The sequence below is a fragment of the Saimiri boliviensis genome, chromosome 8, assembly GCF_048565385.1.
Source record: "Saimiri boliviensis isolate mSaiBol1 chromosome 8, mSaiBol1.pri, whole genome shotgun sequence".
Taxonomy (NCBI): Eukaryota; Metazoa; Chordata; class Mammalia; order Primates; family Cebidae; genus Saimiri; species Saimiri boliviensis.
The window spans coordinates 125,094,639-125,107,795 of record NC_133456.1 but is presented as its reverse complement, the minus strand read 5'-3'; the positions used below and the strand labels follow the sequence as shown (position 1 = coordinate 125,107,795).

General features: G+C 42.3%; 1 protein-coding gene across 3 annotated transcripts in view; it reads left to right on the top strand.

The window, feature by feature from the left end:
- NRP1 (neuropilin 1) overlaps window positions 1-13,157 on the top strand; it is a 158,735-nt gene that overhangs the window by 103,184 nt on the left and 42,394 nt on the right. For all 3 annotated transcript variants that reach the window (XM_010349043.3, XM_010349044.3, XM_074405253.1), the window contains 2 exons: window positions 6,948-7,103; window positions 11,348-11,492. In XM_010349043.3, the coding sequence (XP_010347345.1) occupies window positions 6,948-7,103; window positions 11,348-11,492 (301 nt within the window). The remainder of the gene's footprint in view (window positions 1-6,947; window positions 7,104-11,347; window positions 11,493-13,157) is intronic.

Sequence of the window (13,157 nt, the reverse complement as noted above, 5' to 3'; positions counted from 1 at the left end):
CCAGCCTGGCAAACATGGTGAAATCCCCTTCTCTACTAAAAAAAATATAAGAATTAGCTGGGTGTGATGGTGGGCACCTGCAATCCCAGCTACTCAGGAGGCTGAGGCAGGAGAATCACTTGAACCCAGGAGGCGGAGATTGCAGTGAGCCAAGATCACGCCATTGCACTCCAGCCTGGGGACAGAGTGAGAGTCTGTCACCCTCCCTCTCACCAAAAAGAAAAGAAAGCGGCCACTAGAACTCAAAAGGAGTGTGATACACTTCTGTAAAATAGTCTACATACCATCGATAAGTACCAGATGTTTATGTTTGTCACACACACAGAGGGAAATGTTCAACAATTTCAGTGAACGCATTTGATGTTCCATTCCATGCCTGCCCACTGCCATCATCACACCCCCTCACCAACACCCTTAATGTTAAACAGAAGTATATCCGACTCAGATGTGAAATCACATCCATCTTCTAATTAAAAATAAAGCAGCTGTGAAATAATGATATTCTTTCAAAATAAGAAAATGGTGATTAGAGCGGAGCTGATTGGGTTGAGGGAAAGCAGGTTACTTAATTATGGTTATTGTGCATCTGAATTTTTATGGAAAGAAAGGAAGTATTGTTTCGGACGATGAACGCTCCAAAACATAGCGGGGTGGCGTTACGCAGAACTACTCTGAGTTGTGTCTTTGTCTTTCCAGCTGCTTGTCTTAGGTCGCCAGTCTTGGCATTGATGAGAACTTAGCATGATTCAAAAAGCTAAGCCACCAAGACGAATGGCTAGTGGTTGATTTGGAGTGGATTTGGTGACTACTGATCATTTCAACTTCAAACCAACCAGAGCTCATGTTCTATAGAGAGCAATACATTTTTTGACAAATAATGTCAATAGCGGTGGGAGAAACATAATAGCTTGTTTAGTGTCTGTGATTTCATTCATTTATATCTTCCTGCTTATCTGTGCAATTCCTGCTCTTCCTCATCCCTGAAGTGGCCTTTCCCTTGGTGTCAGAAGCACCTACTGTGTGTCCCTCCACAGGCGTCTTGAGCATAGAAGGCAGCTATGAAAAGTCTCCAATGCCTCCTACCTCCAGTTCTCTGTTAAACTGTTTACCTTTTCCTTGATCTGCATGTATGCCTGTTTGTACAGTAATGACGGGTTTGTGTTTTACACACTCTTACTGATTTTTACATTCTAACAACTTAATACAGAACGTAGCAGATAAATAGTATTAAGTGTCCACTGAAAAATGTCAGTCTAGTTGAGTAATATGCGATACACTAAATATTGACAGCCACTAAAAATTATGATGCAGAAAAAAAGTGTTGGCACTAAAATATCTATAAAACTCCTCAAAAGAACCAGTTATCAGGCATAGAGGTAATAGGACCTTATTTTTCAAAGTAAAAACATGCACACAAGTATTCACATGTACTTTGCATGAGAAAAAGAAACTCTGGAAGGCTTTGATTGGTAATTATTTCCTAATGATGGTCTTAGGGAGATTTAATTTTCTTCTATAATCTTTACTGCATTTTATGAATTTTCAGTAGGCAGTATTTCTGTGTGGAAAAATAAATGCTTTTCAAAAGAAATCCATCACAACAATCTAGAAGGAGGTACAGTAAAAAACAGAATGATGAATTCAGTGATGGGGACATGAGCTTTGACGGGATTTAGCCTACTAGACCAAAAAGGGGAAAAAGTCATTGCCACTCAAAAAACAGACAGAGGTTGTTTTAGGGCAAAGGAACTTTGTATGTTGAGACATGCAGATAGAAAAGATTTATCTTCTGAGGGCCGGGCATGGTGGCTCAAGCCTGTAATCCCAGCACTTTGGGAGGCCGAGGCGGGTGGATCACGAGGTCGAGAGATCGAGATCCTGGTCAACATGGTGAAACCCCGTCTCTACTAAAAACACAAAAAAGTAGCTGGGCATGGTGGCGCGCGCCGGTAATCCCAGCTACTCAGGAGGCTGAGGCAGGAGAATTGCTTGAACCCAGGAGGCGGAGGTTGCGGTGAGCCGAGATCGTGCCATTGCACTCCAGCCTGGGTAACAAGGGCGAAACTCCGTCTCAAAAAAAAAAAAAAGAAAAGAAAAAGAAAAGATTTATCTTCTGTTTCAAGCAGCAAATATAATGTGGCTGGGTGGTACAGTTGGAGGGACAGATGGAGCAGGAGAGGCTAAAAGGGTAGATTAAAGCCAGTGTCATGACTAGCAGAGACAGCGACGCCAGCGAGAAGGGCTTCTAAGGGAAGGAGAACACTTCTCTTCTGCTCTTTTAGGTGTTGCAGTTGGAGGCTGCAAATTAAACTGACAAAAGACAGACTAACAGCAAAAAAGGCATCACTACTTTAAATTTGATGTGCACAGAGGCTTTACAGAAAAGAAGTGAAAACGTCAAAGAAACAGATTCAAATGTTTATATACCATTTTAACAACGGGTGGTAAGTTGTGGATAAGTGACCTGACAAAAGAAAGAGTTTGGGCTTTTGGGGTGGTAAGTTGGAGGAAAGTGACTAGGAGATACACACACACACACACACGGGACACTAATGGAAAACAGGAGTTATTTTGGTAAGATTTGCTTATGCCAATTTTCTCTCAGTCCTGACTCTCGGCCTCCACTGATAAGTGTTGTCCTCTTCATCCTGGTAGAGGAGGGCGGGGAAATGTATGCGACCTTCCCACAGGGTAACGTATGTCCTGCTTTTAGACAGAGAAGGGGAAGGCATAGAATTCTTCTTGCATCTGTTGATTTTTGAATGCCTTCAGCCCAAAATAATCTTTATGCCAAAGTGGCAAGTTTTGGGGGTGGTGTCTTCCAGAAATCTTCAGATACGAACACCCAGGCATGAAGTCTGTCTAGGTCTCCTGGCACAGACACCAGCAGTATGTACAGTGGTGCCTGTAAGGCAGGACTGTATCTGTCTCACCTCAGACTCTCTCAGACACTTGAGGGTGGAGGGCGGATCCCTGTGAGACAATTCCCCTAAGGTGTTAAGAGAGAGGACTGGTGGAAAGAACTTCCCTGGTCTTAGCAGTGAGGGCTGCACAGCGCTGGAGAAGCTGTATGTCAGAGTTCCGGGTACCATCCGGTTTTAATTGCAGTGGCTCAGGTCCCAATCCTAATCATTTTGTGAGGTTGTCATCTATCCTTACTAAACCCACAGGAATAATCTTAGGGAGAAAAATGAAATGAAATTTCAAGTAACCCCGTGTGGTAAATTAGAGAATCTGCAGAGTGGTAAAGCACAGCAGGAAACTATGCAATTACAAGAGGAGGCTGCCAATGCATTTCACTGCTGTTGAGAAAAGAAAATATCTTTCTTTTTTAATGAGTGATTCATGCGTATGCTTTGGGGGCCTTTGTATCTTCGGCCTTGGACGTTTTCCTGTGTAGGATACTAGTTAATTCCAGTCAATTGCTTCTTCCTCTGATGTCAGCTGTTCCTAATGCCTAAGAATCTTCTATTTGATCACCAGTTAACTTGTTTCCTACTTGGTAATTAAATCTTACTCCAAAAACCAAAATTTAAAAAATAGAAAAAGGACAGCCAAGCAATGAAGTTCTGGGGTTATTTCAAATCAGCCCAAGCTGAATACACACTCTTGGGAATTTAATCATTTCCAAACTAAAGAGCCATCTGTAAGTTTGACAGGAAGAGTTTATTTAAATAGCTCTGCTTCATACTCCCTTGGACTTCAAGATTTTAAGGACCCTTCAGCTTGAAAGTAGCCATGGCATTGGGCATGACTTTAATGGACAGTCAGAAAAGCATTAAGTGTTCTGAGAGCATTTGAAAACAGTTAAAATTGTTCAGAGCAACCGTTTTTTAGAGTACCCATTAACTTTCAGATTTCAGCATTATGCAATCAGAGAGTTTCTGCAGCAACTTAAAATGACCTATTTGTCTGGAATATAGTGAGATTTAGGGTTGTCAGATAATATGAATACAGAAAATCCATTTAAACTTGAATTTTAAGTAAGCAATGAATCAGTTGTTGGTATAAGTATAGCCCAAATATTGCAGGAGATATACTTCTACTAAAAAACAAAAAAAAATTTTACCTGACATTCAAATTTAACTGAGGTCTTATACTTTTATTTGCTAAATCTGACGATCATGGATCACCTCCCCTTTTTGAAATTTGTAGGAAGTTTAAAACATTCATCAAACTACCATGGTTCACTTTTGAAAAACAAATGCAAATTTTGGTAAACAAGTATAAGCACTTCATAAGAGTGTGTTGCTAAAATAGTTATTTGTTAAATTAAAATTATAAAATCTACTGTTGTTATTCTAAAATATTGAATTCTATTAAAGTCTTGTTCCTTTTTCTCTTAAATCAAAAGCACATAGAGCCTAGAGTTTATATCTTTAAAACTAGGGAAATGAAACAAAGATTATTTTGCATTGAATGGTAGCCCTGTCCTGTCCAGATGAAATCTACTACTGTTTGATTCTATAACTTCAAACTGACTTCTATGTGCTGTTTTTCCTGGATGTAGACAACATGTTGATTTAACTGCTCCAAGGGCCTTCAGAAAAAAGGCAATTCATGAAAAACAATATGCCCCCATGAGGCAGGCTGTGTATAAAGTGCAAATTCTTTAAGTGATCATGGCCTGTGGGCACTGGAGAGTTAATTGAAATATTATTTTCTGAAAATTGAGTTGTCATATGGCAACTGGAAAGTAGGATTCAAAAGTTGGGAAAGGGGTTGAGTGTTTTGTTTTGTTTTTTGAGTCAGAGTCTCCAATGCCCAGGCTGGAGTGCAGTGGTGAGATCTCAGCTTACTGCAACCTCTGCCTCCTGGGTTCAAGAGATTCTCCTGCCTCAGGAAAATCTACTGCATCGCTAGTAGCTGAAATTACAGGCACGAGCCACCACGCCGAGATCATTTTTGTGTTTTCAGTAGAGACAGAGTTTCACTATGTTGGCCAGGCTGGTCTTGAACTCCTGACTTCAAGTGATCTGTCTACCTCGACCTCCTAACGATCGATTACTGTTGCCGTATCTTGTCAATACTAATAGTTGCAACGTGTAACTACTTTCTGGGTTTTCAAAAAAATATTTTGCCATATATTTGTGTGTGTGTTTTTTTAAGTTTCTGCATAAAGCTGGGCATAAAATAGATGGAGCAAATAATTTTATAGGAATAATCAAGTGTATTAAAATAAACTAAAAATATCTCTATTAAATAGAAATTAGTAATGAGTTTGATTTCAAGATTATTCTTAGCTATTAATGCTGGTAATAAGGAAAGTTACAGAAAAAAAAAAACCTACTCTACTAGAAACATCTCTAACACATATGAAAGAAGGGATCATAGAAAGTCAGAGTGGACAAGGGTCTTCCAAGCTATCTAATCCCACTCCTTCATTTTACAAGTGAGGGCCCAGAAACCTGCAGATGATGGCAGAGCCTGGGCTAGAACATTGAGTGCTTGCTGCTTACATCCTTCCCACTCACATCACCGGGCTCTGGGATGAAACCACAGACCCACGAGGTTTCAGTTGTCCTGTGTTCATCACTGCTCTGATGTCCTCCAAGAGCCCCACCCTTCAGGGATATGAGATAGGCTAGTGAACGATGAAGGCGGGGCTGTCGCGTTGAGGAGCCTTTCCACTGGAAACTTACCAGGAGAAGGTGGCAAGCCCAAGCAGTTGTTTCCTGGAGGCACCAGTCTCCCCCACGTGATGGCGTGGAATCCACCTGCCTCTCAAACAGAAATCTTCACCCTCTTCCTCTTTACTCCATCCAGGTTATAAATCTGTGGCCCATCTCCTAAACCACAAGACCTTTAGTGCTTTCAAGTCAGTATTGTTTCAGTCTGCCCTTAATTTGGAAGGAGGTAGGATGCTGAAGACAGAGGCAAACGGGACTACGTTAAACAGGAGTTCAGGGCCAGGCCTCTCCATTATCCATTGTGCAAGTTTATCTTGTTTGTCTTGATTTTCTCTTTACACGATGGCATATACGAATGTGCAGTTTGGAAAGTATGTTTAATCTCTTAGAAAATATAATGACATGATATTGAATCCACTTTTCTCTTTTGCACCAGGGGTCAAGCAGCCCCAATTGCAACAGTGAGAAAGGTGTTTTCCGGCCTCCCTCCTAACAATGGAAACCAACTTAGGGCCATGCTGTCTTACGTCCCCAAAAGAGTCAAATTCTGTAAAATATTTCAGGAGCTTTATTCTGAGACAAATATAAGTGAGCAGTGGCCCATGACAGACCTCAGGAGGTCCTGAGGACAGGAACCCAAGGTGGTCTGGATACACCTTGGTTTTCTATATTTTAGGGAGACATGCGACATCAATCAGATGCATATGAGATGTACATTGGTTTGGTCCAGAAAGGTGGGACACATGGAAACAGGGGTCCCAAGTCATAGGTGGATTCAAAGATTTTCTGACTGGCAATTGGTTGAAAGAGTTAAGTTATTGTCTAAAGACTTAGGAATGTCTGGGTTAAGATAAGAGATTGGGAAGACCAAGGTTTTATTGTGCAGGTAAAGCCTCCAGGTATCAGGCTTCAGAGAGAACACACTGTAAATGTTTCTTATCAGACTTAAAGAGTCTGTTCTATTAGTAATCCCAAGAGAGGAGAGTATAATAATGAGGCTTGTTTAACCCCCACACCCTCCTGTCATGGCCTGAACTAGTTTTTCGGGTTAGCTTTGGAATGCCCTTGCTGGGGCAAGGTGCCCATGTAGATGGTCAGGGGGCTTAGAGTTTTATTTTTGGTTTACATTAATCATGCCTTTGCCTTTCTTTAGAAGGAATGGAAGTGGGGAGTCAGGGACAGTGAACGCCGGATGGAATTAGGCCTTGTTGATCCTAGGTGGATGCAAGCCGCAGTGTGGAACTCACTAGAAAAGAAGCTTTTGGGTTACAGTTTTGCGGGGCTGGTGCACTGACCACACTTGTGCTCGTCTCACAGGTAGACTTGGGCCTCCTGCGCTTCGTCACGGCCGTCGGAACACAGGGCGCCATTTCAAAAGAAACCAAGAAGAAATACTACGTTAAGACTTACAAGATCGACATCAGCTCCAACGGGGAAGACTGGATCAACATCAAAGAAGGAAATAAACCTATTGTAAGTTAGGCTGCCTCTGCTGCTAGCAATGCAGTCTTTTAAATGGATGATCAATTTTTTTACTTGTTTGTTTTGGAGCTTTCTGTCCAGCCTGGTTTATTTTTGAATTGATTTGAAATGAAAAGTGCAATTAGAGGTTTAAATCTGACCAAGGGGTCTCATGTTCTCAGATCCAGAAGCCAGGAGGAAATCATACGAATGTTTCCAAGAAAAGTCAATAGTCGCCAAATTAAGCGTCAGACTCAAGCAATGCTGTAGGCTTCCCCTGGGAATACAGATTATGCATGGGGTAAACACTGTCCTCTTAGAACCTGAGGAATTTGGGGTTTTGTTGTTTTTCTCCCCTCTATTTCTTCATTCTATTTCATAGATTCTTTCTTTCTGTAATGGGCTAGTTTTAGAAAACATCTTTTGATCTATCCATTGTGGCTCACAAAGTAATTTACAAGGGCATTTGACCACTTCTTGTAAGAACGCATGGAACTAAAGGTATTTCATTGTGTTACCTCAGATCACACAAATAACCCACGCCCTCCACACTGCTTTCAACCAAGGAGGCAGCACAGACCACACCATGTCCCTAGGCGCTCCGCTCTAGCTCGTTTGGAACTGAGATGTTTTTCTCAGCCTGCCTGTTTATTTGAAGTTACACTGGCTCTGATTTTCTAATCAAAAGATTTTGGAGAATTCATACTCACCGTCTCCCAGAAATTAAAAGCTTGCCCCGGAGGCCGAGCAAAACACAGGAAATTGATGAGGATAGGAACAAAGATCCAGGTAGCTTGCAATGATGGGCTTGGGAAGAGGCCAATTAACCGGTCCTTGTCTCTCTTTTGAGCATTCATGCACTTGACTTTCTCCGTGTAGATCTGGAACTGAGAAAAGCCTCCTGTGTGTGAAGTGAGAAAAACTATGAGTTCCCTGTGATTAGCAATGAAACCCCACTCTCAGACAGGACAGGCAAGATGGAAGCAGCTACAGGTAGACAGCTGCTCTGTAGGAGGAAAATGCCGTGGACAGGCAAGTTCAAGGCCACTGTCCAGCCCGGGAGGACATGGAACCAGTGTGTCTGGCGTAGAAGAACCTTCCTAGTCAGTGCTTATGGAGATGAAGTGAATAAATTTTGACCCCAAGTTTTATGATTGATTCTTGTTTGGAAGTAAATTCCTGAAGACATACTTTAGGTTCAAGCAAGCAAAAAGTCTGTAACTCTAATGAGGCACCTACCAGCCACAGACCCAGAGAGAGCCAGGAAAACTGACCTTAGACTTTCAGGCTATTTCTGTTAAAAATAAGCACTACTTCAGGAACAAAAAACTAAACACTACACGTTCTGACTTATAAGTGGGAGCTGAGCGATGAGAACACATGGACATTGAGGGGAACGACACACACTGGGCCCTGCTGTGGGGTGTGTGGAGGAGGAAGAGCATCAGAAAGAACAGCTAATGGGTGCTGGGCTTAATACCTAGGTGATTGGCTGATCTGTGCAGCAAACCACCTTGGCACACATTTACCTATGGAACAAACCAGCATATCCTGCACATGTGCCCTGGAACTTAAATGAAGGTTGAAGTGAAAAACAAAAAAAGAACAAAATAGAACCAAGAGGTAAAAGGTCTAAAATACTGTTAAGTGGAAAACTTAATTGGTATTTTATTATTTTTATACTGGAATGGAGGCAGATGAGAGGGATAAAAAGAAATAGCAACATGACCATTTTTCGTTGAGAAAGAAAAAGTAAGCGCTACTTCTCCAAGATGTTTTCTTCGATTGTTGTCCACTGGATTTTTGCCTGGCCCAGAAGAGGGGGGCCATCGGAGAGCACCCACAGATTCTGGGGGTGTCTGACAGTGCACACAGCTTGCCCTGGGAACTCCCTGGCACACAGAAGGGCTTCAGGGGGAGAGGCAACAGTAAGGAAGGAGCCGGCAGAGAGGAAGGTTGGCGTCTGTTCTGAGCCCTTTAGCTGAATCTAAGTGAAATCAGAACATCCATCTGGAGTCTCATGATCGTTGCCCACTCCATTTTTTTTCTGTACTTTGGGGGGCCTTCAGCCACTCCCCTCTACCCTCATTCCCACTTTGCTCCAGGAGTGCAGCTTTCGACCAATAACAACTCCAGCAACCCTCTTCATGTTGGAGAGAATGTGCATAAAACATGATTTTAGCAAGCATAAGGCTCCCTCAGCAGGAACAAAACACACCTCCCGTCTGCCTGTGCCAGAGCACACAGCTCTCCTCCCAGACTTCTCATCTCCCTCGGACATGGACTGGTTACCCCATAAGGAGAGCAGCATCGTTGGGGGCCCTCCTTCCCTGGCAGCTACCCGTTACTCTTTGTCACACAAAAATGCTCCCACACAGATTGATTTCCGGGGAGAGTTGCTGAGGTAGGGCAGAAATCAAAAGGCCATCACAGGCTGGGATAAATGAGGATATCAGATAGTCTGGAGAGAGAGATCAGGCTAACAACTGACTTATTTAAACAAAAATAGAGCCAGGGTCTTGCTCTGTCACCCATGCTGGAGTGCAGTGGTGCAATCATAGCTCACTGTGGCCTCAAACTCTTGGCTCAAGCCATCCTCCCAGCTCAATCTCCCAAGTAGCTGGTACCACAGGTGTGCACCACCATGCCTGGCTAATTTTTGTTTGTTTGTTTGTTTGTTTGTTTTTGGAGAGATGGAGTCTCACTATGTTTCCCAGGCTGGTCTCAAACTCCTGACCTCAAGCGATCCTCATTCCTTGGCCTCCTAAAGTTCTGGAATTACAGGTGTGAACCACCACACCCAGCCACAATCAACTCTGTAAAGCATTTAACCACCTTTAGTCGTGCAGGCGACTTAAATTCCATAAAGTAAAAACAGCAGCCCAACTTTCACAAGCCCTTTTTCCCAGGGGGAAGAGCAGGACTTGGGAAACGGTAGACTTCCTTCAGGTCCTCACCTGGAAAGGTGGCGAGGAAGCTGCACACCTCAGGTGGGCCTGTGGTGCTCCAGTTTGCAGCCTAGGAGGAGGGGTCTGGGGTCCGACCCGCCTGTACAGAGAATCATAGTGCTGAATGTACAAGGCACGGGGCTGAGAAATGTCATCGACCCATTGGCTGTTCCCAACCCAAGGCAGAAGTAAAATCCAGGGAAGGGGAAGCAGAGTATTGAGTAACGGCAAAGTCTCTAGTCCTCGGAGATCTTACTGGAGAGTGCTGCTGCACGCCCGGGCAGAGTGGTCCCGTGAATCCTTGCAGGAAACATCCATTCATGTCTGGCATGTATTATATTTGCTATCACATGCCTCATCTTTCTTAAAATGACTCCATTTAAAACTAGAAGCAGAATCGCAGCACTCTGGGAAATGGAGGCAGGTGGATGACTTGAGGTCAGCAGTTCAAGACCAGCCTGGGCAACATGGTGAAACCCCATCTCTACCAAAAATACAAAAATTAGCCAGGCATGTGGCACTTGCCTGTAATCCCAGCTACTTAGGAGGCTGAGGCAGGAGAATCACTTGAACCCAGGAGCTGGAGGTTGCAGTGAGCCAAGATCGTACCACTGCACCCCAGCTGGGGTGACTGATGGAGCAAGACTCCATCTCAAATAAGTAGATAAATAAATCTTGAGGCAGAAGCCCTGGAAAAGCTGATTTTTAGTTAAAATAATTTATAACTCGGTTTGGACTTTGACCGCTAAAACATAATTTTACCAATAATCAAATAAGGATTAAAGTCACGCATTAGTGTGAGGGACAAGATCTTCCATCAAGGAATGAAGTCAAAGGAGAAAACATTATTTGACCTAGTCCTGCAGCTGAAAACAGCCTAGAGTGTCAAAAAGCCAGACTCTACACTGAACTCAAAAAGCATCCCTTCTAGGGGCTCTTGGGAAAGCAGAGCAGTGAGCGTTCTCATGACACGTCTGCAGTATCCTTTTGGTCCTCCGGTAAAGTTAATAGTCTCACACTTTTTAGATAATAGCATGCATTCTTTAATAAGTGTTATCCATGTAATAGTGCTTTTAAAGGCTCTAGCCTCTCAGAAAATTGGATCGATGATTAGGACAATATTTTGTTTTAGACATCATTCTGATTGCTAATTGAAAAAAACTAACACGGCAAGTTATTAATGCCATCTCATCCTTGATAGACAATGCTGAAATTGTAAATAATTTTTACAACCATTTGCGAAAACACATTTTTGGATCTAAATCCAAAGCCTTTGCTAAAGAAAGGCACTTTTTTTCCCCCATACAGGTCTTTCAAGGAAACACCAACCCCACAGATGTTGTGGTTGCAGTATTGCCCAAACCAGTGATCACTCGATTTGTCCGGATCAAGCCTGCAACTTGGGAAACTGGCATATCTATGAGATTTGAAGTATATGGTTGCAAGATAACAGGTAAGCTGTGGAAGATTGAAGACTGGATCGTCTAGGTTGAAGACTGTCCTGTTTTGATGTATGCAAACCTTTACATACTGAGTGAATAAGTTTGTAAATGCAATCATTTTTATTTGATAGTTAAAAGCATCTACTTTGGATTTAGACAAATCTGAGTTCAAATCCTGCCTTACTACTCACTAGCAATTTTGTTTGTTTGTTTGTTTGTTTTGGTCAAAGCCTTAGTTAACTTACCTGGGAAATAGTCGTAATAATTTACACCATACAGGCTAGTTGTGATGATGCATTGTTAGTAGATAATGGATGTAAAGCAGTTAGCACAGTCTGACGAGGTAGGTGTTTGTTTACTGGTACCTTTTCCACTAGACTGTAAGCTCCATGAAGGCAAGTACCATGCCTTCCATTTCTGCTTCCTGGGCACTGACTACTACTTAGTAGATTTACAGTAAGTAACTATTGCATGAAACATTCTCCAACAGTTTTATTCATTTATTTCTTTTGTGACAGAGTCTTGCTCTGTCACTCAGGCTGCAGAGCAGTGGTATAACCATAGCTCACAGCAGCCTCGACCTTCCAGGTTCAAGTGATCCTCCTACCTCAGACTCTTGAGTAGATCTGGGACTACAGGAATGCACCAGTATGGCCAACTAATTGTAACCCCTGTGTTGCTTGGGCTGGTTTCAAACTCCTGGGCTCAAGCTATCCTCCTGTCTTGGCCTCCCAAAGTGCTGGGATTACAGGTATGAGCCACTGCCCCTGACCAGCTTTATCTTTTTTCTTTCTTTCTTTTTTGAGAACAAGTCTCACTCTGTCACAGAAACTGGAGTGCACTGATGTGATCTTGGCTCACTACAACCTCCACCTCCTAGATTCTAGCGATTCTCTTGCCTCAGCCTCCCAAGTAGCAGGTACTACTACAGGTGCATGCACCACGCCTGGCTAATTTTTATATTTTTAGTAGAGAAGGGATTTCACCATGTTGCCCAGGCTGGTCTTCAACTCCTGACCTCAGGTGATCCACCCTGCCTTGGCCTCCCAAAGTGCTGGGATTATAGGCATAGATAGGCTACTGCATCGAGCCTTTTCATGTATTTTCTTGCATGACTGTTATATTCTGTAGTATATAGCAGTCCTATTAGAATTCCTTTCCATTTTAGTAAATACATTGTCAAATTTTTATTGAAACAACCGCCACTACCATGAAAAAAAAAAAAAACAGAACAATGTGATCTTCTTGGTAAGCTTCAAAGTTCAAAGACAGAATCAGTTGACCCATTCACTAAAAAATAATTAAAAGTGAGCAATATCTGAAAGTCTTTGAACTACCTTTTAATATTATATTATCTATGTATTTGGGGCATTTAATTTTTTATTCCACATTTTTATATTTATCCTCTTCAGTTTAATTATTTTTAGAGAAGAAAAATACTGACTTTGGAAGGAAAAAAGATCACCTTGGCAATATTCCACGAAATTATAAGCCATTTTGGGAAGAGCTAATGAACAGAGGATACTACACTTTTTACAGTAGCGTTCAGAGCGGAAAGTAAAACCAACATCCGATTTTTAATAAAAAATTTATTTATTTCTGTCTCATAAACAGACTTGTTTATTATTTTAGGACCTAAGGTTTAGAAAGTTCAAGGCCTCAGAGGTGGGAATGGG